Here is a 25519-nt window from a genome sequence, read left to right as displayed (position 1 = left end):
ATGCACTGTTGTTCCCATAAAATATCCATGGCTTCCCAACGCTCATTATGAGTATGGCCAGAGTCTCCATGTTAGCCTGGAGATCCTGGTGACTATCACTGAGCAACTAAAAATTTTGCTGAAGCTTATCTTGGTTACGGATAATGGTACCTTTCCTAGTCTGGATGACCTCATAGAGGTCACTAAGAGACCATTGGCTTGTTCGAATCGTCTCATACTAGTTATGGAGAGATCACAGGCCACGATGAAGTAATGAGAAACGGGTTATATCCATAGTAGCCCTTTCCAAGGCTCCTGCATCAAAATAGGCTGCATCTTCCTCCTCCTCCTCCTCCTCCTCCGATTCTATCTCAGCAGCCAAAACTTTAGGCAAATTCCACTCCTTCTTAATACACTCTCGATAAATACATGCATTCTCATGCAACTTCAACTTAACATTACTAGATTCTGGAACACATCCCCAATATAACATAATCTTTGTGATCAACATAAAACTAGAGTAAGAATTCGTTCCACTCCTAATTGCTTAGATAATAACTAATTCCACTAATGATAAACAATTAAACAACATGAGAGTAATGATTTAAAATAGAACTAATATGGTGAGAACTAATATTGAATATATACTAAATTAAACTATGGCAATTAAATATTAAGATGTGAATATGAAGAAGGAATTAGGGAGATTTGAAATCCACCTTGATTAATCCCTAACATGCTAGTATAGAGTTTGTTGCAACCCTAATCTTTATGTTTTCAAACAAGGTTCACAATAAAGGTTAGGTCTTTTTATCCCTAATTATTTATGGTATCTCTAGCCAACTAATAATTAGCATTAGAGGAAGTTGAAATCCATTCTCATGGTGAATGAACTACCCTCTAGCCTAGGTTTATTTTACTTATTGCTAAATAGAAAACCCTAGACTTGAAGCTCTTAAGTACAACTATTCTATACTAACACATCAAATCTTCATCAAAGCTTCAATCAAACCCCTCTAATGGAGGTTTAGCTATGGTTCATTAGACTATCATGGAGTAAATAATGAGAAGAAGAAGACATGATTAAAGGAATACTTGTATTAAAAATAACTTGAATTATATTAATGGTGGCTAGGCTAATAAAACATAAAATTTTAAAACTAAATTGAACTAAAGAGAAGAGGTAGGAGAGAGTTATAGTTTTACCTTAGTCCTCTTTATATAGGAGAGGGCTAGGTTTACAATTTCATGCATGGGCTTCGAAGCTATGTTTTGGGCCACGAAATCAAGCCCAAAACCTAATTACTTAAGTCCAAAAAGGGTTTCTCTGCTGGAAATTACTACAATAAATTTTTTGTCTACTTTTACTCCTCTAATTAGATCAAGGCTTAGACCATTAGAAATCTCTTTCCAAGCCGGTCGTTTTGACATATAATAGGCCCAATTTTGAAGTCTAAGTCCAAAGATACGGCCTGCGGAAGTTATGTTGACTTTTATGCTCTAATTATTCCCGCGTTGACTTTGACTTTTCAGCTTTGACTGGGCTTTAAAAAGGTTTTTTCTCCTTGAAACTTGGGCTTTAACCCTAGAACTTCTTAGCAACCAATTTTTGCACCTTTCTCTTACAAAAGTGACATATTTCTTCACATAGTTGACTTCAAGACCTGAAATACACAAAAGTACGTAAACAGTACTAACTCTTATTTATTATAAATATAATTGGTCTAAATGTAATATTATTAAAGGGTTAAAACTACAATGTTGGGCTCTTATCAGGCAGCTTTGCTTGTTTCAGAGATCGACTAAGCTTAGCGAACTTCTCAATCAGCCCACGCTTGCTCCGCCTTGTAACAATGACCTCTGTAAGACAACCAGTTCAAAGAATCAGTTAAAGTTTGCACATATGTCTCAATACACTACAGGTTAAACACAAAAACATACCAGCAAAATTACAAACCCTAGTCTGGACACTAAACCCATGAGCACAATAGTTTCCAACCACCAGCAATGGCCTCTTCTCCCAGGGTTCATTACTAACCCCATCCAAGACGCTCGACTTCTTGGTCAGTGTCTATAAATTAAAGTTATTTCCCCTAGACCACTTCATAGCAAAGTGCTCCACAATATCAGCGACCTCAATGCGGTACTCACCACTCTCATTCAACAAGTCGAATACCCTTAACAAACGCCATGCGCATATTGCCAACGAACTAGCAGGGTGCTTTCTCACGAAAATTCAAAAAATCACAGGTTAACCTGGAAAACGGTAACCTCATCCCAACCCTCAACTGTCCGTCACAAACAACAACCCCATAATTTCTTGGATCGAACTCCGTACTAAAAACGTTCTCTACAAAACTCAGGTCATAAATAGCCAGCTCGCTAACAATTATATCACAAGCTTCCCTCAACTCTAGAAAATTATTCACAACGTTTCTATCCGCAATCCTAGGAGGTAAACCACTAGAAGAAGAAGACGCCATAGCAGAGCTTGAATTACTCGTTATAGCTATTACAGATTCTGATCTCACTTTTATCTCCTCACTCTCAAAACCTACCGACTTTACTATTACCTCATTAGATTGAGTGTCATCTGAATCAGACATGTTTACGTTGTTATTTTTGCTATAAACAAAGACCTACACAGGACTTCTAAGAGAGAAAGAAAACAAAGCAAAAGAAATGAAAATGGCAGAGAAACTAACCTGATACTCTATAACCTTTGCAAAATTCTGAAAATTGAGGGAACGGTGGCTCTTCAGTTCTCCAGAAGTGTTTTTGTGCAAAAAGCCTTTCAAATCCGAAGGCAAGTCATGATTATACTCAAACCCTAGATGACACGAAACCTTATGTAGTGTTTTTTCAAATTCCACAAAATGAGGCGGTTGCTATTTCTACTCACAAACTGCTCGCATCCTCATACATGCTAAATACGTGCTATCGTTCTCTCTTAATAGATCGCTCCTACGCGCAAAGCGACCTATTGAGATGGGCCTGTGTGAGGGAGCAATATTCACATCCAATGAATATCAAGTACGTGTCCAGCATAAACAGAACTACCAACCGACCTCCGATCCTCGTCTTTAGAGCTCACTTCATAGTGACTCACCTCAGGCAAGCGATCTAACTAACCAAGCGACCTCCAACCGATCTCAAGTGTTCGTCCTGCGAGATCGCTTCAAAGTGACTCGAGTCGAATAAACGAACTCGCCGAAAAGCGACCTCCATGACTCTCGCTCATCCCGTTCCATAACGGCTTGAAACGTACGTCTTTATTATGGCTTTCATGACCGAAACTTCAGGCACGCATCTCATTGATTCCCCATAACTCGCCGTCATGGTTCGCCAATAAGATGAAGACTTGAACTTGACCTGACGCGGAAAAACAGGAGGCGCGAGCATCTTGCCTATATAAAGAGGATAAGGAACTACGTATGACATGATTCAAGTTCCCCCCCAGAGAGAGAGTTTGATACGTAAGCAGTTCGTTCATATGAACTCAGTCAATCCATACAACCCTTCTCCCCAAATCAACCTACATTTGTAAGGTTAAACAGATTACAACCTTTACACCGACCTTAGCAACCAAAGCGCAAAGCGAGAGCGTTAGAGCGCCTAACTCAAAAAATTCATATTGTTCAGAGCGTCTTGAAAGCGCCATTATACACTCACCCTTCGAACATTTTTATAAAGTGGCTTATATGAAATTATCAACTAGTATACTGCATTGCAGTGGGGGCGTGAGCGGAGAGTGAGGGAGAGGGAGATGGAAAGTGGCGGAGAGTGAAGGAGGGAGAGGAAGAGAGAGCGACAGAGGGAAGGTGAGAGATTGAGGACGCATGCATTTAAACCCTATCAAACTACATTTTGGGCTATGTACCCCCCCCCCCCCACCCACCCCTCGCTGAAACGTTCACTCCGCTCACTTGATTAAACTACATGATTTTGTACTTTTGGAAAAGATTAATTTAAATAATTTTACGCTTCTACATAATAATCCTCTGAAGTCATGTATGAAGTATGGATGAAAAGAAGAATTGTGCTTGACATGTGTACTTGTTGTCCCTACCACATTCAATACTTGAGAGCCTTACTTTTTCTTTACTATTACATTCTAAAATTTTATCTCTCAACAACGTAAGAAAGAGACTTGGCGCCCACAAGCTAGGTTCGAAAAACTGGTGCATGATGAAATAATGAGCAGTAAATCACGGTTTCCAAAAATTAAAATGCATTTTAATGACGAATTTGACTTGAATGCGTCGAAACGCGCTTTGAGTGCGGGTACGGTACATGTAAGGGACGTTTTAGGTTGCTAAGGTGTCAACTCAACAATTTAGCACTTTCTTGTCGATAGATCAAAGCCTTAAATCTCTGTCAGGTCTCACAGAAGAAATAAAATCTAACATCATCGTGAGAACAACCACATTCACTATGTCCCTATAAGAGAGAGCAATATGAATACCCAACTCCCAAGCAATAGAACCATTGTGTTCCCTCATCAACTATCGAACTGGCAAGTTTTTTAAGTAAAAAAGTGACTAATAAGTACTTAAATATGTATTTCTATACCCTTACAATGCTTAAATAATGTCAATTATGTGTTTAATAATATAGAAAACTTATGTTCTTAATACTTTTGTAGGATACAAGCCTGAATTGGACAAAGACTCTCAAAAGAGGGCATCTAGTGCTAAATGGAGCTTAAAAGAGTACATCTTATGGAAGCACAAACTAATTGGAAAAGAAACCTCAAAGTCAACATTCAACTGTCAAAGTCAACGGTCAAGTCAAAGCTCCCAAACCAAGTCAAGACTCTTCAAAGACCAAAGACTAAAGCCCAAGACTCAAAGACATGGGCTTGACCAAATAGGCCCAAAAGCTAGCTCAAGCTTCTTTAATCTTATCCACAACTCATTGATCTTATCCACTTATCCACTCAAAAGCAAAAGAGGACAAAAATCATTAGTTGTCACTAAAATAGAAGAGTAAGGAAGAATGTGGAAGAGTATAGAAGGGGTAAAGTTGTAATGGGGGTTCAATGAAAGCTTGGTGATGATGAATACTTCACTAGTGATGGTTTAAACATCATTTGAGGGCTTAAGTCCTTCTCTCATGCTAGCTCCAAAATAGCTAAATATAGGGAAGAACTAAGATATGAGGAGAGCCACTTAGAGAGGTTCAATAATCATTCTTTCATGCTAGTGTGTGTGATATAGAGATATACACACCTCCACAAGGGAACAAATCAAAACCACAATCTTTCTATATGTTTGTCCATGAAGTAATGGAAAGATGAGAGTTTTAATGGTGTAAACCCATCATTAAATGATGGATTCAGCCAAACTAAATTAGTTGAACCCTTCCCAAACCATTTATCAATCTTTCATTTACACTTTCTTCTTTATTTAGTTATTAGTAAACTTTTTTTAGTTTTCTTTTTGTCATACTTTTATTTCATTGTCTTGTTTTCTCTAAATCTATTTACAACCTTAGTTTTAGTATTAGTTATGAGTTCTTCAACCAAAAACAAGCAAAAACCCTTTCTCAAATCCCATTCTTCATCTCTTGAGTTCGTTGTTTATAATTAAATCTCGTGTCCATGTGGTGAACAATCCCTTCTCATCCTATCCTAACAACTACAAGAGAAGGTGTATTATTGATATAACTTGTTTATTTCTCATGTATTGTGGAACATGCTACCTATGAACTTGTTTGCTTGTTATCATCTTCTTACGATGACTTGGGGAGAGTAGACATATATCAAATGGCGGCGCTGCCGTCGATGGATTTGGTTGATTTAACTTAAGAATGAAAATAGTGATTTGAATAGGAAAGTCTCATTCTCATCTCCCTCACTTTTTACTTGATTTTCAGTGTTCATATTCTTCTCATCTTCATCTTGAAGAATATATAAATTATTTACAAACTAAGTAAGGTAGTTTACATAATAAACCTATCACAAATATACTAGAGATCGATACACGAGAATATTCATTAACTATGGTAACATATTTTATGGCTTTACACTCCTCCACAAACTCGACTATCCTAGTGAGACGAGGTTAACGTAGAAAAAAGAAAAAAAGAAGCATAAAAAATTATATGTTTTCACGTCCACATAATCAATAGAATCCCAAAGTTTGAATAGTACTATATCTAAATTATTTACCTAACTTTAGATATGAGAAAAAACACCAAGAGAAACTAAAATATGTTTTTTGCTCCGTGGAAGTAAACATAAAGCATAAAATAATCAAATAAATATCTAATCTAAAGGATCAAGACCTCAAATTTTCTATTTCCTATAATCCAAAAGAATAAAGTAAACAAAATGAAGCAAATTATATATGAAGATAGGAAAAACTCACATTTAACACCATCTCTTCCGATTATTGATTCATCACTAGCAAACTGCTAAAAACATTTTTAATGGTGAGACCTCAAAACACCAAATGTTTTGACCAAACCAAATATCAAATCATTCAAACACCAAACATCTTCTGCCCATACATCAAAGATTCGACACCAAACCATGTTGCTTTGGATAAACCGCGAGTATAAGCCCACGTTGCTTTCGCAACACCGCGCCAAATAAGCCCAAATACGGCGTTGCGTTTGCAACATCACGTTAGATAAGCCCAAAGCATAGGCCCAAACCCATGTGGTGTTCGATAAATCGCACGGTTTCGATACACCGCGTGCTATCTCCTTATAATCTTCCAAAATCGCACGGCTCCCTTCATTTCTCACCTTCTCTCCAATGTCAAACTCCTCTCCTTAGCAAAAAAAAAAAAAAAAAAAAGAAAAACTACTGAACTCTTGAAATTTTCCTATGGATCCTAATGATTTTCAACATTTTGTCGGTGATGATGAATATTGGCATTACACAAACGACATTGAAGGAGAAAGAGATAGAAAAGCAAAGATAGGCATAGATTATTCAAACTAAAACTAAAAGATACTAAGGGAAGATGCGGTCTTTAGGGGAGGTTTCGATTGTGCGACAAGGGAGTTAGTATAAAAAGAGAGAAGCTAGATAGAGGGAGAAAACACGCAATTGACTCGGAGAGTTGGGTGGATGGAGTGTCTATAAGTAACTAAAACTAGAGAATTGCTAGTGTCCAATGGTTCTACCCTGAAAAAAATAAAATAAAAATAAACATAAAACTGAGAATGTTTTGAGTAGTCATCATTTGACGTGGACAAAAAAGATAAATAAGGAGAGAGAAACTTCTTCTTCTCCACCATTGTAAACTATTTCTTTCATAGGTCAAAGGGAACTTAACTAAAAGCCATATCCAAATTCCAATTTGTTTTTAAAATTTCAATGCCCTTAGAGCAAATTTAAAACTTCAATTCCTAGCCAAAATGAGCTAAGATGATGTGAAATGGTTAATTACAACGTAATCAAAATAATAATTTTCTAATTGTTAATTAAGGCAGTTATTTAGGGATTCAAAGACCTCACATGAATATCTTTCTCAATTTTTCTCATCATGTAAATAAGAAACGATTGTCAGTTGAAAGCAGTGGGGTTTCAATAGATCCAGTAGATTTAATCAAGACATAATAACATGTTGGCTTGGATTGATTACTTATTATAACCAGATTCTTGCAACAAAACAACCCGTACAATGAGTCGCGCGGTGGGCCTTAGTGTAAACTCCACAGGGGCCCATAACATATACAAAGTGGGCTGAACAATGTCGATTTGAAAATAGGGGCGAGGTATAAAACTGAGAATGAGCAGAACAGAAAGACATTCTCTATATTTTCAATGGACGAAATCGAAGAAGCAAAATATTTATTAGAACAACAAAGAAGAGAAATTATGGAAGTAGATCAAGACTTAGCTTATCAATTACAATTACAAGAAGCTCTAGTCGCATCCCTAGACCGCCTTCACGAACCACAACAACTACCATCAACTTCCACGTCAGCACCAATTACCAAACTACCCACCCATGAAAAAGATCACCAACAGTGTGAAACCCAATTACGTAAAATCACTCTAAACATAAACCGTAAACTCCACGACGAAAATTTCGCACGTCAAATTCACGAAATTCCAGAAAAGGAGTGGCAAGAATATGGTTCTAATTTCGAGAAACCGTTTGGTGAAGGTTCGAGTCATGGGATCATTGAACCACCGTTTAGATTATATTTTAAGGGGATGATAAGTGATGAGCAAGAAAATGTTGGGAAGGAGAAGAAGAGTGTTTGTGTTTGTGCAGGGGGAATTGGAGTTGGTATATGTGATTTTAGAGATAACTTGGTGTTTAAGTTACAGAAACCGGTGAATATTGAGTCGAACAATAATAGAGCTGCTGAATTGATGGCTTTGATACAAGGTCTTAATGCTGCTATGACTTTGAATATTAAGAGGATTGATTTCTATTGTGTTAATCCTACCACGTACTTCCTAGTAAGTATTGATTGAGTTTATGCATGACATTGTTGTTTGAATTTATATGTGTTTCGTTTTTTGTGTTCGTGCTGAAAATTTGCGTAGAAATGATGTAGTGAGTTGGATGTAACTGTTTAGGCGTTGTTACCATCAGTTTCTGTGTATGTGTAAGTTGATTAAATGGTATAAAAGTCAATGTTAAACCCTTTTAGTCTTCATTTAGTTGCTTGTATAGGGATTAGATTAAGAGTCCTAGACATGGTGCATGTACAGAGGAATAAGACTCGTTATTTCCTAAAGTCAAACATGGTTTAAGAAAATTATTTTATGTGGTAATATTTGGTGAAATGTTTACAAAATTCATGTCTGGTTCAATGTGATACAATGATTTGTTTTTTTTTCAAATTTTTGTTAAAAAATCAGTTTGAGAAATTTTATTTATTATTGTTAGGTTCTATGGTGTTAAAACATTTAGACTATATGTTTGCGGCGAGGCATTGGAAGGTTACAAAAACATGTAAAAGGCGGCAGTACCAAAGGCGTTGGGTGTAGGCTCAATGATGCAGTATGAATATTGTCAAGGATGGGCAATAGTTGTTATTTTCTTTCGGTTGGTTTTGTTTGGGCTTTGTGGACGTCACAAAGCCTGAGTCTAGTCTTTCTTTTGTTCATGTATTTTAGGTAGCCTATATAAAGGCAGTTAGGGTTTTAGAGAAGGCACTTTTGTTTGAGTTGAAATTACTAATCAAAATAGAGATTGTTCTTTTCATTGTTGTGAGTATTGAGTGCTACTTGTTATACCACTTTGCATAATCTGGTTCTGGAGCCAACAAACTTTCCTGACATCATGCTTCGTGGTAGACGCGGAGCAGGTCATGGTAGAGTTCAAAGGATGGATCCTATTCTAGATGTGTATGAGCGAGATCGTGTGGCCGATCTCCAACGGCAAGTTGATGCGCTCACCGCCCAATTGGCAGCCGTTCAGCGACAGTAGCCAGAGCGCGATCGTTCTCTTTCTCTAGAGTTGGCAGGAAGTGACGATGATGAGGAGGATGAAAACCCTTATGCTGATTTCACCAGGCCAGAGTTTCGTGCCGCCAGACATGTTCAGGATTCTAGGCACTGAGAATCTGGGATAAAAGTAGAGATCCCTGAGTTCCAGGGTAGTCTACAACCTGACGATCTTATTGACTGGATCTGTAATGTGGAGGAGATTCTCAAGGTCAAATAGGTCCCTGAGAACAAACAAGTTCCTCTTGTGGTCACAAGATTTAGGGGAAGGGGTTTTGCATGGTATCAACAAACTAAGGCTACTAGGAGTCAACAAGGTAAGAAAAAGATTGAATCTTGGGAGAAGCTGAAGAAGTACATGCACGCTGCCTTTTTGCCTTATAACTACAAGCGTGATTTGTACAATCACCTCCAAAATTTAAGGCAAGGACCTCGATCCATAGATGAGTACACCAAAGATTTCAATCAATTGGTGGTTCGAGCGGAGCTAATGGATTCTGAAGAACAACTTGTTCATCGGTATATTGGTGGACTACGACAAAACTTCCAAGATGCATTGAACTTGTTTGATCCTTTGGTTGGTCTCAGAAGTTCATCAAAGGGCTTTGTGTTTAGAAAAGCAATTTAATCGCAGAGGAGGAGTTTCTAATGCCATGACCGTTCATGCTAACACTGTACCTTCTAATAGGCCCACAACTCAGCAGGGTGGAGGACAGAGATTTAGAGAGACAACGTGTTTTAGTTGCGATGAGAAAGGTCATATTGCTTCTAACTGCAAGAAGAAGAATTTATTTGTCTAGAATGAGAACTTAACAGAAGAACAACTGTACGATTTCGACAACCCTTTGTTTGATGTGGGTAACAATGATTTGCCAAAGGAAGTTGTTCACGGTGATCAGGGAGAGATGTTAGTGGTGTGTAGGGTTTGTTTCACACCCAAGGATGAGGGTGGTGATGGTTGGTTGTGTAATAACATTTATCATTCTATGTGGACGATTGGAGAAAAGGCATGCCGTCTTGTTATTGATTCTGGAAGCTGTGAGAACGTGCTTTCTGAGGAAGCAGTTAGGAAACTCAAGCTACCGACTGAGAAGCATCCCAAGCCGTATACATTGTCTTGGTTGCACAAGAATACTGAGGTAACTGTGTCTAAGCATTGCCTAGTGAGTTTCTCTATTGGTTCTAAATGCAAGGACAAAGTTTGGTGTGATGTGGTAGCAATGGATGCGTGTCACCTGCTGTTAGAACGACTGTGGCAGTTTGACAGAGGGGCTGTCCATGATGGTCGCCAGAACACATATAGTTTTATGGTTGACTCGGTGCGTATTGTCTTGATGCCAACTAAAACAGTAGCTCCACCATCGAGTAGTGAGAAGGGTGAATCCTCTAGCCTATTGTCTATGCATCGTTTTGAGAAAGAGATGAGGGAATCGGGTGTGGTGTACGTGCTAATCGGACAGACTAGTGGCGTTGCTGGTGATGTACCCAATTGTGTTAAGGTTCTGTTAGACGAGTTTTAGGATGTTTTCCCTGCTGAGTTGCCTACTGGATTGTTGCCTTTACGTGATATCGAGCACCAGATCAACCTTGTTCCAGGGGCTAGTCTACCGAATTGCCCACATTATCACACGAGTCCCAAGGAACATGCTGAACTCAAGAGGCAGGTTGAGGAGTTACTTGCCAAGGGGCATATCCGAGATAGTCTTAGTCCTTGTGCCAGCTCTTTTGACACCCAAGAAAGATGGTAGTTGGCGTATGTGTGTGGATAGTAGAGCCATTAATAAAATTACTGTTAAATACCGCTTTCCCTACCTCGTTTGGATGATTTGTTAGATCAGTTGCATGGTGTTGTGGTGTTTGCGAAATTGGATTTAAGAGTGGGTACCATCAATTACGAATTTGGGTTGGGGATGAATGGAAAACAGCCTTTAAAACTCGTGAAGGTTTGTTTTAGTTGTTGGTTATGCGGTTTGCGCTTTCCAATGCTCGGACCACGTTTATGAGAGTGATGAATCAGGTGTTGAAGCCTTTTCTTGGCCACTGTGCAGTCGTCTACTTTAATGACATCCTGGTTTATAGCACTGGCTTGGAGTCGCATTTACGTCAGTTGCACGACGTTTTGATTGCGTTAAGAGCTACTCGGTTGTATGCCGCAGTTTAGAAGTGTTCTTTTTGTGTTGATAGCGTTCTCTCTTTGGGATATGTGGTCTCCAAAGATGGGATTTCGGTGGATGAGGCTAAGGTGGATGGGATGCGGTTAGACAGTGACCTAGGCTGACTAGTTTGCATGACACGTTTCCATGGTTTTGCATCGTTTTATCAGAGGTTTATTCCCAACTTTAGTACTATTACCGCACTGATTACCGACTGTATGAAGACTGGGAATTTTTTTTGGACAGAGTCAGCAGATGCGAGTTTTGAGCTGCTTAATCAGAAATTGATCACAGCTCCTGTTCTTGCGTTACCTAATTTCTCTTTACCTTTTGAGGTTCTTACTGATGCCTTTAAGGTTGGTATTGGGGCTGTTCTTAGCCGAACTCGTCGTCCTGTTACCTATTTCATTGAAAAGTTAATTGGGCCAAGGCAAAACTATAGTGCTTACGAGCTAGAGTTTTATGCCATTGTCACTTAAGCATTGGCATCATTACTTGATTCATAATGAGTTGTTCTGCTTACCGATCACGAATCTCTGAAGCATATCGGTTCTCAAGATAAAGTTAGCGCTCGACAGTTACGATGGTCTAGTTATTTACAGGATTTTACTTTCGTGCTCAAGCATATGTCGGGTGCCCAGAACAAAGTGGCAGGCGCACTTAGTAGGCGTGTTTCTTTGCTAGTTTCTATGCGTGCTCAAGTGGTTGGTTTTGACAGCTTTCGTGGTTTGTTAGATGATGATCCTTTCTTCTCTTCTATTTTCGCTGAGATGAAGGCGGGTAGGCGTTCTAATTATCTTTTACATGATGGTTTTCTATTCAAAGGTAGACGCTTGTGTGTTCCAGATTGTAGTCTTCGGTTGATGCTTGTTAAGGAGTTACATGGTGCGGGGCACTTTGGGCGTGACAAGACTTGCAAACTTGTTTCTGATTCTTACTTCTGGCCTAATATGACTAAAGAGGTGCATAAGTTTGTGGACCGTTGTCGCATCTGTTAGGTGGCTAAGGGTAATGCAACCAATGCTTGGTTGTATATGCCGTTACCTATGCTAGTTCACCCCTGGGCTGATATTAGTATGGACTTTGTTGTGGGTTTACCTCGTACGCGAAGGGGTATGGACTCTGTGTTTATGGTGGTTGATAGATTTTCCAAAATGGCACACTTCATTGCCTGCAAGAAGATCACTGACGCAGTGAATGTTGCTCAGTTGTTCTTTAAGGATGTGTATCATCTGCATGGTTTGCCTGAGTCTATTGTGTCCGATCGGGATACAAAGTTTTTGAGTCACTTTTGGAGGAGTTTGTGGAAGCTTGTATACACCTACCTTAATTTCAGTAGTGCATATCACCCTCAAACAGATGGCCAAGCAGAGGTGGCGAATCGTTCTCTTCTTCGCAGTTTGACAGGTCATAACACTAGGAGATGGGAGCACGAGTTGCCTCAAGCTGAGTTTGTCTTTAACTATTCAGTGAATCGAAGCACAGGTTACAGTCCTTTTCAGATTGTTTACGGGTGTAATCCTCGCTCTCCTATTAATTTAGCTCTTGTCCCAAATCTAAGCCGCATTCATGGTCAAGCCTAGGATTTCACTAAATAGATTCATGATGTTCATGAAGTTACTCAAAGGAACTTGCTTGAATGTAATGCCAAGTACAAGATTTCTGCTGATTGTCATCGTAGACATGTGAGCTTTGAGGTTGGGGATTTTGTTAGGGCTGTTCTTACTAAGGATCGGATTCCTGCTGGTGAATATAGCTGCTGAATATAACAAGTTGGGTCCTCGCAAAATCGGTCCCTTAGAGGTGATTGGCAAGATCAACTCCAATGCTTAAAAGTTACAGTTGCCCAATCACATCCGTACTTCGGATATTTTCAATGTGAAACACCTTCTTCCTTATTATGATAGTTCTTCTGATGACGACGAGTCAAATTCGAGGTTGAATTTCTCCCAATACACAGGAATGATGCAGTATGAATATTGTCAGGGATGGGCGTGCGCCTATAAATAGGGGTGACAGTTTTGTACATGACCCGCTAACCCGACACGAAATTAGCGGATTTGGGTTGAAGAAAAAGGCTTTTGGGTAATTTAAGGGTTGACCCGCCGAACCCGTCAAATAAATGGGTTGGGTTAGGGTCACATATGTTAACCCGAGTAATCCGTTAGTTGACCCGATTAGTTCTCGGGTCTAATGGGTCGGGTCATCAACCCATGACATGTATAACCTGTTTTAAGATAAGTTTCATTATTTTTTAAAATCTCATTATCCCAACAACCTAAAATAAACGACTAAAATAAGAAGGATTAGTCGTCATATTCATTCGATAAATATATGTTTTGTTATTCAATTTTCATTGATATGTAATTGAATTATAGATGATTTTTTAGAATTAATATATATATTTTTTTTTTATATATGTTTTTTTGATAAATAAAATTTTGAAATACAAAATATTTTCTGTGAATCCGATCCGAAACTGATCTAAAATCTCATCTATCATCCCAACTACCTAAAATAAACGACTAAAAGGAGAATGATTAACTGTCATATTGATTCATTCGATAAAGATATATTTTATTATTCAATTTTCAATTATGGATAGTTTTTGAGAATTAATACATATTTTTTTATATATTTTTTTTTGATAAATAAAATCGTGAAATACTAAATATTTTGCATACAGATTGTCTGTGAATCCGATCCGAAATTGATATGAAATTGACTCGCTGGCTTAGCGGGTCACCCGTTGGGTAACTCGTTATCCCGTTATATAGGCGGGTTGGGTTTGGGTTTGACAAACTCAACACGATTAGTAATTGGGTCAGGTTTGGATATGCTCTCCTAACACGTGACCCGAATATGACACGAAACGAACCCGACCCATTGCCACCCCTACCAGGTTCTATTTACTAGTTATTTTCTTTCGGTTGGTTTTGTTTGGGCTTTGTGGACATCACAGAGCAAGAGTCCAGTCTTTCTTTCTTGCATGTATTTTAGGCAGCCTATATAATATAAAGGCAGTTAGGGTTTTAGAGAAAGACACTTTTGTTTGATTTGAAGTTATTAATCAGAATAGAGATTGTTTTGTTCATTGTTGTGAGTATTGAGTGCTACTTGTTATACTACTCTGCATAGCTCAACAAAATGGCGGCACCTTTGACTACATAGCATTTGGCCCGAAAATGCTGTGGCCAATAACTAAGCAATGATGGTGCCATCTTGTGCCCCTTCTTTTTATGATTTCTCATCCCATAGAGGTCGTTTTGAACATGTTTCTTGAATCTTTATATGCACCATGTCGTTTGCTGTATAATGCAAATGAGGTAGAGATTTATGAAGACACAATTGGCAATTGCTTTCTTCGGAGACCTATTCAGACTATTCTACCAGTGCCACAACCCACAAAAGCGTTCTTCCACTACGAAGGACCAAAGTTGCATGGATGGGTGTATGTTTTGTTGTGAGAAGAGTTGTTGGAAGGCTTAGTGCTCTAATTTGTTTAACAGAGCTTAGAAGAACAGATAACTGAAAAACATTAGTACATCTGCAGCCAATTCATCCTTGCCAACATCCATATTGTCTCTTGCTGTGGAGCAGTTGCCGAAATTTCTTTCTACCTAACCAGTAACATAATGCCTTGTTTGTGTCCCACTGTGCCCCATAGGTTTGGCCTTCTGTACTTAAAGTTTCTCAGACTCCACATAGCTCCTTAACTGCACCAGATAAAGAATGATGTCTCTGTTTACATTCACATCTGCATCCTCATCTCCTAAATCCATTCTCACTGCCTATGTCACTTTTATGTTGTTGGAAAGTGGTGATATCTTAACATCATTTTACCTATCTCTCTGATCTTTATATCCAGTCTCATTGCCTCTGAATCTGATTTCTGGTAGTCACTTATGTCAATCCCGAGTATGCAGTTCATTGCTCTCAGTTTTCTTGTTTTTGGGAAGTTCCGCATTCGGTGAAGTTTATTGGAACGGCTCATAGAGAGGCCCTTTATTGTGTTGGATGAACTTTGAGTTTCAGACATTCCTGTTTGAACGTTTGGTTCATCACTTTTTTTTCACATGAGTCTCTCTTCAAACTTTTGATGTTGTTTGTTGTACCTGTTCTGTCCTTCGAACTGATGCTGATGCACCAGATTATTTGAAGGATCTGCTTTGTGTATCTCTGGATTATGGTGAGGGGCAAAGGGCTACAGGTGTTCAGATCGTAGTGTACAGAAATTGTATGTGTCTCATCATATTTGTGTGAAATAAAGAAAAAACTAAGAAGAACACTAACAGTTGGGAATGGCTACTTTGTTATTGAACTTCAACTGGCTTTTATAAAGCCTTACAGATAACTATCAAAGCAAAACAAAACAACCCACGTTTATAGCCTAGAGACGTGGTAACAACTATGACTTACTCAAATGCAACTACTCAAACTGCCCTGAATAATTGGGCTACAAGGTCTGACCTCTTCATTCCCTCCCCTAAACTAGACTGTCCAAAAACAAACTAGTTTATCAAAGATGCGTCACAAACTCCAAGCTGCTCTCTCATTCTTTGAAAAGACTCCAACTTCAGTGGCTTTGTGAACACATCAGCCACCTGATCATGTGTACCACAGTGTAGCAAATTCACGACTCCATCATTTGCAAGGTTACGAAGGAAATGAAATCTCACTTGTATATGTTTGCTTCTTCCATGTAAGACAGGATTCTTAGCTAGCTTAATGGTTGAGCTATTGTCACAGAAAATGACTGTGCTTTCATTCCCTTCATACCCCAACGTCTCCAACACCCTCTTCATCCATACTGCTTGAGTTGAACATACAGCAGCAGCCACGTATTCTGCTTCGGTTGTACTTAAGGCAACGATCGGCTGCTTGCGTGAGGACCAAGCTACTGCAGCTGAGCTTAAGACAAAAGCATAGCCTGAGGTGCTCTTCCTATCTTCCACATCACCAGCATAATCACTATCAGTGAATCCAATCAGCTCCTTATTTCCATCCTTCTTATACAACAGTCCAAAACCAGAAGTTCCTTGTAAATAACGTAAAATTCGTTTGGCAGCCAAGAGATGAAGCTCTGTTGGTTTCGACATATATCGACTGATCAAACTGACTGCATACATAATATCCGGTCTTGTGGCTGTCATATACATCATGCTACCGACCAATTGTCTGTAATAAGAACTATCTACCTCTATTCCATTATCATCTCGAAAAATCTTAAAACCCGGGCAGATTGGATTTTGAACAGAGTTACAGTGTTCCATACCAAATTTCTTTAGAACTTCCAGCACATATTTCTTTTGGTGAATAAAAATTCCTTCACTAAGCTGTAAAACTTCTAACCTAAGAAAGAACCTCATTTTACCAAGATCTGTCATGTCAAATTCATTCATCATCGATCTCTTAAACTCAGCGACCATATTCTCATCGTCTCCAGCATAAATCAAGTCATCAACATAAAGGCTAATAACCAAGAGTTTACCTTGTTTACTGACCTTGGTGAGGAGTGTTTGTTCACTTTTACACTTCTCAAAGCCTTCGTTCAAAAAATAAGCTTCAACACGGCTGAACCATGCCCTCGGCGCCTGCTTGAGCCCATATAATGCTTTATTGAGCTTATAGACTTTGTGCATTGCAGTTTTCACCTCATATCCTCTTGGCATGGTTGATCGACATAAACATCTTCGGTCAAATTTCCCTGAAGAAAGGTTGATTTAACATCAAGTTGATAAACAGACCATCCTCTTTGTGCAGCTAAGGCAAGAAACATTCGAACAGTATCCATACGGGACACAGGTGCATATACTTCCTCATAGTCAATGCCGTACTTCTGTGCATAGCCTTTGGCAACCAAGCGGGCTTTGTATCTTTCTACCTCACCGTGCTCATTGATTTTTGTCTTGTAAACCCATTTAACCCCAATCTTTCTAGCACCTGCTGGCAGCTCTGTCAAGTACCATGTATTATTTTTCTGAATGGCGTTTATCTCTAAATCCATAGCTTCTCTCCATTTTACATCAGCTACTGCTTCCTCATAGGTCATTGGATCGGTAGTGGCAAGAAATGCCCAATTAGCCACAACATCTTCATCAGAAAGCTCTTCTCCAGAGACATAGTCCCCCGCCCATACAGGGGATCTTCTTGTTCTCACACTTAAAAATCCAGAAGACGAGATTTCTGGGTTCACAAGATTTGGTACAGCTTCATCTTCGTTGCTTCTTGCATTCTCGTCTTCTTCGACTCATCCGGCATGCAGCTTCGTCATCGTCACCCCACTTCAAATCAAGAGCAATCTTCTCTTCAAAACTGTCATCCCAGTTCCATTTCTTGTCTTCTTCAAAGACAACATCTCGACTAATTACTACCTTCTTCAGAACAGGATCATAAAGTCTATAGGCCTTCGATTCTTCACTCACTCCCAACATAACACACTCGGCTTTTTGTATTCCAAATCGTTCTTCGTGCATCCGAACATGATAATGTGCAACACCGCCAAAACCCCGAAATGAGTTATCTTGAAGGTTTAACCCCACTCCACGCCTCTTCCGGTGTCATGTCTGCGGATTCGGATAAAGTGGGGCTCCCCGCTGAGAACATAGAGACTCCAGTTGATCGCCTCCGGCCAAAATATTTTGGGGACACCTTTCTCGACAACAAACTCCTCACCATGTTCATCATCGTCCGGTTTTTCCTTTCTGCGGCGCCATTACATTCATGGTGTGTATCTTTGCGATCAATTGCCTTTTAATGCCATTCTCTTTACGAAATCATTAAACTCATTCGAAGTAAATTCCCCACCACGGTCGTTCTTAAACATTTAATATCAAGACTGTTTCTTTCTCTACACCATTTCTTAAATAACTTGAAAGAGGCAAATGCATCCGACTTATCAATCAGAAAATGTACCCAAGCTTTTCTACTATAATCATCAATAAAACGGATAAGGTACCTCTTGTGGGTCGCTTTGAAATAGAGTAACAGCCCACATATATATCGGCATGAATGAGTTCGAAGTTTAGAGAAGCTCTCCATGTACTCTTCTTTGGAAAAGAGTCTCCGATGTTGCTTTCCCTTTAAGCAATCAAGACACACCGGTATCTATCTCGATCATAGGCAAACCCTTCACCATACCTTTCTGCTGCAATGTTTTGAGGCTTTGGTAACCAAGGTGACCATACCTCCGATGCCAAAGATCGATCATGTCTTGAGTTTACGCTTGCAAACATACCTCCTTCTTCAATTGCTTCTCTGGCCGTGGACTCGGATAGCAAGGCAAACATTCTATTTGCGGTCATGTCGATTGTGGATAAACAAGCCTCTTGAGGGATGATAAATTCGACATTCATTGGATTGAATCAAAGACACGGCTAGGCCTTTCTCTTTGCAATCCACCAATGCTAAGAAGATGATTTTGTAACTCAGGCACATAGAAGACCTCCGTGACTACGTGACTAGCACCCTCCAGAAACAGTCTCACATTCCCTTTCCCAACCACATTCATCCTCATATTATTTCCGAGCCTCACTATGTGTGTGAAACTCTCATCCAAATCACAAAATAAAGAGCGATCACCGCACATGGTTACTACAACCAGAATCAAGGAACCATAAATTATTTCGATTACCTCCACGCATCTCCACATATGCCATAAGCAGCAGTTCCTCTGACTCATCAAACTCCACATAGTTCGCCTTCTTTTCCCACATTGGACAATCATATTGATAATGTCCAAGCTGGTGACATTTGTAACACTCGATCGTAGCTTTGTCATAGGTCTGTCGGCCTCTTCCTCTGCCCCTTCCTCCTCGAAAGGTTGTTCTTCCACGCCCCCTCGCATTACTCCCTTCGGCATGAGTGACTTTGAGTGCTTGTTCTTCCCCACTTGAATGCCTCCGAAATTTCTGCTCATGAACTAATAAAGAGCTTTGCAATTCATCAACTGACAAGCACTTGATATTTTTCGATTCTTCAATCGAACATACAATATAATTGTATTTCTCAGACAAGGAGCGCAATACCTTTTCAACAATCTTTGCATCCTGCAGATCTTCTCCTAAATTACGCATACTGTTTGCAACAATCATCACTCTTGAGAAGTAATCATTGATTGATTCTCCCAATTTCATCTCGAGCACCTCGAAATCTCTTCTGAATGTCTGCAGTTGCGCATTTCTGACTCTCTCATTCCCTTGATATCTTGTTTTCATCGAATCCCAAATCTGCTTGGCTGTGTCCTTCTGAAGAATGGTTTTCAAAGTAGTCTTGTCTATGGCCTGGAAAAGGTAATTCTTTACCTTTAGATCCTTCAGCTTCATCGCTGCAAGATCTGCTCTCTGTGCACCATTAAGAACCTCTCCTCTTGTTGGTTCTATGACTCCTGTCTCCACCAACGACCACCATTCCTTCGAGCGAAGCAAATTCTCCATGAGCATAGCCCAATGCTCATAGTCACCATCAAGTTTAGGAATACTCAACAATGAATCCTTCTCTGCTGCCATCTATACCCTGTTATGATGTTTTCTCACTTTCTCTTGTGTTTACACTCAAATCTTATGATCAATCAGGCCCCTATGATTTCGGCTCCGATACCAAATGTGAAATAAAGAAAAACTAAGAAGAACACTAACAGTTGGGAATGGCTACTTTGTTATTGAACTTCAACTGGCTTTTATAAAGCCTTACAGATAACTATCAAAGCAAAACAAAACAACCCACGTTTATAGCCTAGAGACGTGGTAACAACTATGACTTACTCAAATGCAACTACTCAAACTGCCCTGAATAATTGGGCTACAAGGTCTGACCTCTTCAATTTGTGTATCTTGAGCGGATTCCTTTGTCTTTATCCCTGCAGGATGGAGTACTCTCACTTTTGTCTGACTTGGTTTGGAGTGACCCTTGTCTGATGTCATTGATGCCTTACTTTCCCCTGTTCCATCTGCTTTCGTATCCCTCCCATTCTTTGCAGTTACTCTCCTGGACCAGAGTTGATACCATTTTAAATTTTGAGCTTCACCCTATTGGCGATTTCCTTCACCCTTTAACAATGTGGAAATTGCAGCTTCCTGTTATCAAAAGGCGACTGTAATCCCCTTGATTGTCTTGTTTTATGAATCCAATTATGTGTCTACTTCTTTTATTCACTACTTTTCTAAGCCTACCTTCCAGGAAGATGTTCTTGACTATGGGGCACAGTGGCACACAAACAAGGCATTATGTTACGGATTAGGTAGAAAGAAATTTCGGCAACTGCTCCACAGCAAGAGACAATATGGATGTAGGCTTAGAAAATTTCATATGACTGCAGCCTGGGATTTAGTCACTCTTCTTCCAGACAAGTGCGCAGTTGGTAGTTGTTACAAAGAGACCTTAATTTTAGTTGCAAAGATGACTACTGCTCGCACTTTGACTGTTGTTGCTTCTATTCACCGGTGGAGATTTTTCCCGGTGGAAATTAAGAATTCTTTTCTTGATAGAGATATCCAAAAATAATTCTGCGGTGGTATGCGAACTTAAAAAGGCATTATCTGGTCTCAAACAGGCTCCTTGAACTCTCTTGGTTTAGGTTCCAGTGTCTTGATTCTGCACCACTGTTGGAAGTCTGGTCTCACCCTCATTTGGTATTTTATACCCCTTGTTGTGCGTGGTGTTAGCCACTTTGTTTCCTCTCCCATGAATCTTCGTAAGGACATATGGTTGATGTCTTTGTATTAATCTATATTTATATGGTCCTCTATTAAAGTTTGTTGGTCCCCTCTAGATCCATTTTAGATTTCCATGCCTTTTCTTTTGTTGTCGATTAGGTTTTTGATTCTGCAATTGCAGATCTACTACTGACTGTTGTGTTTTCCCAGGTCACACACATTTCCTATTGTTGCCTGTCTCCTAGTAAAACCAAGTTCATAACAGAGACACCACTATAATGAGGTTGTCTCTTACCTAGGTACTTGATGATATAGAAACCTCTCTTTCTGTTCTCAACCTTTGTGCAGCGACAACAAGTGTCTTATTCAGATTGGTCACTTTTCTGCATTTCATCAAATTTGATTGGCAGTTTATCCTAAATGTTCAACTTTCCACCATCTGTTTGCCATTTGTTTCCCCCACCTTGGTGTTAGCTGAGTTTTTCACAAAGTTACACACCATTGCACCTTTGGACTTTAACTTAACAAACTCTCTATGCTGCTTTCTGCTACAGATTGTGTGTGATGAGTGTATATTGTGTATTGTTCAGGGGTAGATTGGTAGTTTTCACTTATTAGGGTTGTTTAAGTATGTATAGTTTTGTGCAACTAGAGTTGATCAATAAACTCACATTAGCATCATTATTCATTAGGCCAATCAAACAAGGTTTCTAATTTGATATATCATGCATTGGTTGTTTTCAGATCCCAACTGTGTCGAAATTTCATTAGTTGATATATAAATATATATAAAAAGTGAAAAAGTTTGAACTTGAAATTCATGATTTTGAACAAATTGAAACGATTTTGGGTTTTCAGGCTGTGATTTGGTTTGTCTTCACATACCTAAATCACAGATTCAATTCAAATGATTCACTAAGTATGCAGTTTCTAAAGAGCAGATAGTAAGGCAGAGAAGCAGCAAGAGTTGTTAGAATTCAGATAACTACTGCTACAGGGGCGAAACGAACATGGCATGCTCTTAAAAAAACAAGGATTAATGATCATAGACATCCGGACATCTTACCTATCTTTTCTAGAAACATGTGGAAGAAGTAGTTCAGCAGCCCTTAAAGAAATTTGAAAATGCAAATATAACCTACGATGATTTCAGAGAAGTGAGCCAACCGTATGAAATATGTAGACAAGAGTTTTGCTGCGATGTTTTTGTTTTGGATGACTCCATGCATGTTCCCACTTTGCATAAATAGCTGTACCTCTCTCTCTCCGCCTCCTTTTTGTCTTTTTTAACCTTTGTTAATGTGGATACGGAGTTCTCGTTTCCACACCACCAGTTTGCTACATGGTAAAGGTTGTGCTGTTTTATTAGAGCAAGAAGATAATTCCCCACCCCTTATTACCATATTCAGAGTATCGCTGACACACCTAATTGCTCTAGAGGTTTATGGTAGGCTCTTATTACTATAGTCCAGGAATTTGTGACTATGGCTTGGAACTGACGCTTGTTTTTTCCTTGATAAACAACTAACTCAATTAGGCAAATTGCTTGTTCATTCTGCAGATTACAGGGCGTTGGTCAGTAAAGCAGCGAAGAATTGCGACATTAGTCAATCAGGTGAATTTGCTCCAAAAGAAATTTGAGATTTGTCACCCAATTTTAGTGCCAGGAAATAATCTGAAGTTTGCGTTTAAATTAGCAAGGGATGCAATAGATTCTCAAATCAGAGGGACGATTGCTTCTAACATTGTGAAGAATCCTACTGAAACTTGCAGCATATGTTTGGAAGATAATGATGCAAACACAATGTTTGCTGTCAATGGTTGCTTGCACCACTATTGCTTCTCTTGTATGAAACAGCACGTGGAAATCAAGATACTCCAGGGTTTGGTACCTGGTTGTCCTCACGAAGGATGTAAGATCACACTGAGTTTAGAAACCTCAAAAAAATTCTTGACACCCAAGTTGTTTGGGATGATGAACCAACTTATAAAGGAGGCATCAATTCCAATAACAGAGAAAATTTATTGCCCCTATCCAAAGTGCTCTACTTTAATGTCAAAATCTGAGGCTCTAGAATATGCAAATAAATTTAAGGCTGCTGATAGATCTGTGGTCAGGAAATGTGTCAAGTGCCATGTCCTTTTCTGTGTTGATTGCAAGGTTCCATGGCATAGGACCTTGACGTGTGCTGAGTTCAAGAGGTCAAGTCTTTCTGCACGTGTAGAAGAAGCAAAGCTGAAGTCTCTTGCCAGTCAGAACTTGTGGCACCAGTGTGTGAAGTGCAACCATATGATTGAACTGGCTGAAGGTTGCTACCACATGACTTGCAGGTACTTTTCTTAATAATTTTTGGTGATTTTTAAGAGAAATCATGTGCTCTTCATAGCTCTAGTAAAAAAACAAAAATGAACTAACTAGTATTAGATTGCTTTTGTTGATCCGAGGCATTGTGTCAAATCGTGTATCGTACAGTATACCATTTTTCATTTTTGATATATAGTGCCGTTGTAAGATATACTTTTTTCTTTCCAAATAATTATTTATATATGTATTCCTTAGTTGAACTAAGATGCTTATCTTGCATGTCATGAGGGGAATGTGTAGCGCATTATTTTATGTAATCAACCAATGCTTCTTGAAAGCCCAAGTTGTGAAGGAGCGGAAAGCCATTTACTTAATTATGAGTCTAACAATCCTTAAATCGACGTCCTCGTATTTCACGATGCTAATCCTTGTGACTCATATATGACTTGCCATGTGCCTCTTCATAGTGTTAAACCTTTAATTGCAACTTTGGACATGTGGTAGGCTTTATGCCCAAATGTAAAGTGAACTGTTAGTCCTCAGCGAAATGCCCGATTGTTTAGAAGTGGATAGCCAATTTCTTAATGTAGGTTCGTAAGACATTCTTGTGCATAGATAATCCCAATGTAGTCAAGGCGCGAGAGTAAGTCGCGGAGAGGCGCACTTTAGTACCTCAGCTCAACTAAGGCGCGGGTGCACACATAACGTGTGTGCCTTTTTGTGTCTTTTGTTGAGGCGCGAGGCGCACAAGGCACGCGTTTTATCATCATTTGCAGTTTTTCTTGTTTACTGTACACTTTTGGCCATATGTGACACATCCACATTCAATCCAATAGTTGTAAGAGTACAAGAAATCATACAATTTTTATAAGTTTTATATTAGGGTACCCTCTAAATTTGTATTTTTACAAGTTTTTGTTAAGATAAATGGATTAAGAGAAAGACACAAAGATGAATTAAATGAACTTTTACGAGTTTCCAAAATTTGAATCATGTGTTCTATTTTGTCAAGTCCTTTTGGCTTAGTTCAATTTGTTTGCTTCTTTAGTTTATTGAAATTGAGCTAGATTGTTTTGAGAGATACAATTTTCATTTTTCTATTTAAGTGTTGTTTACGTTTTTTTTTTCTTTCAAGTGATCGATTACTACCAAAACATTTCGTGATTTTTACGGGTGTTGCTCAATAGTTGACAAGTTTACAATCCTATAGAATTGATTTTATTATTTAGCTTTGCAAATCAATGATAATTCATGTCATATTTTATTTTATTTCTTTTTTTTTCATTTCTTTATTATTTTTAATTACTGCGTGCCTCACTTCAATAATGCGCGTGCCGCGCCCCTAAGGCACAAAGAGAGTGATGCAACTTAGGTGCACCTTAATTCCTTGACTCCACTGGATAATCCTAATTTCTGAAGGGTAGACGCATTTATATCCAATAGATCACTTCCCACATTACTTACCTGAACATTATACGTAAATCAATTCTTGATTGTACGTGTTTTAATGTTTGTTTTAACCTTGAATTTGTTTTTTATTCTACAGGTGCGGTTATGAGTTTTGTTATACTTGTGGAGCTGAATGGAGAAACAAGAAAGCAACGTGTACTTGTCCACTTTGGGATGAACAGAATATATTGTATGGCGATTATGAAGATGAAGATTTTGATAAAGAAGATGACGATGATTATGATTATGAGGAGGCCTGGGATTTTTTGTAATTTGAGTGAAGAACATTTAGGGGCTTGGGGAAGTAGATGATTGGGAGGTTTGCTTTCCTTGTAATTGTTCTACTGTACCTTATATCTGTGTTTCTTATCAAGGTTGTTGATTCAAGGGGTTTCTCGATGAATGAAATGCTGGTCCCCTTACTTGAACCATTCGGTACGTGATGGTTTTGGAGAAGTGAGATGCGCATAAAGTCATTATATCTCACGTGTTTCTAAAACAGTCATAGACCTAATGCTTCAGGCATTGAACCTGGTGTAGTTTTATATGGTCCGCCTGA

The 25519-nt window shown here is 39.0% G+C and overlaps 1 protein-coding gene and 1 long non-coding RNA gene across 2 annotated transcripts; one reads left to right on the top strand and one right to left on the bottom strand.

Annotated features, from left to right (window-relative positions):
- Positions 1 to 1659: 1659 nt before the first annotated feature.
- On the bottom strand, positions 1660 to 22647 carry LOC147488158 (uncharacterized). The gene is made up of 2 exons (XR_015200952.1): positions 22374 to 22647; positions 1660 to 1839 (listed from the first exon to the last, which is right to left on the bottom strand). It is a non-coding gene; the product is annotated as an uncharacterized LOC147488158 (long non-coding RNA).
- On the top strand, positions 7930 to 25368 carry LOC147488157 (E3 ubiquitin-protein ligase RSL1-like). Its single transcript, XM_086570359.1, has 3 exons — positions 7930 to 8407; positions 22768 to 23537; positions 25058 to 25368. Exons 1-3 carry the CDS (start codon positions 8156 to 8158, stop codon positions 25230 to 25232), a joined length of 1197 nt encoding a protein of 398 aa, XP_086426485.1. The 5' UTR covers positions 7930 to 8155; the 3' UTR covers positions 25233 to 25368.
- The last annotated feature ends 151 nt before the right edge of the window (positions 25369 to 25519 follow it).

This window comes from Coptis chinensis, chromosome 7 (genome assembly GCF_015680905.1).
Source record: "Coptis chinensis isolate HL-2020 chromosome 7, ASM1568090v1, whole genome shotgun sequence".
NCBI classification, from domain to species: Eukaryota; Viridiplantae; Streptophyta; class Magnoliopsida; order Ranunculales; family Ranunculaceae; genus Coptis; species Coptis chinensis.
Note: the sequence above shows the minus strand (reverse complement) of the source record. Positions and strands in the feature narration are given on the sequence as shown.

What these genes read in the sequence shown, in the direction of transcription:
- LOC147488157 (XM_086570359.1), top strand. Translation starts at nt 8,156, where the DNA reads ATGATAAGTGATGAGCAAGAAAATGTTGGGAAGGAGAAGAAGAGTGTT. An exon ending in ATCCTACCACGTACTTCCTA is followed by an intron (nt 8,408 to 22,767) that starts GTAAGTATTGAT and finishes TTCATTCTGCAG; the next exon opens with ATTACAGGGCGTTGGTCAGT. An exon ending in TGCTACCACATGACTTGCAG is followed by an intron (nt 23,538 to 25,057) that starts GTACTTTTCTTA and finishes TTTATTCTACAG; the next exon opens with GTGCGGTTATGAGTTTTGTT.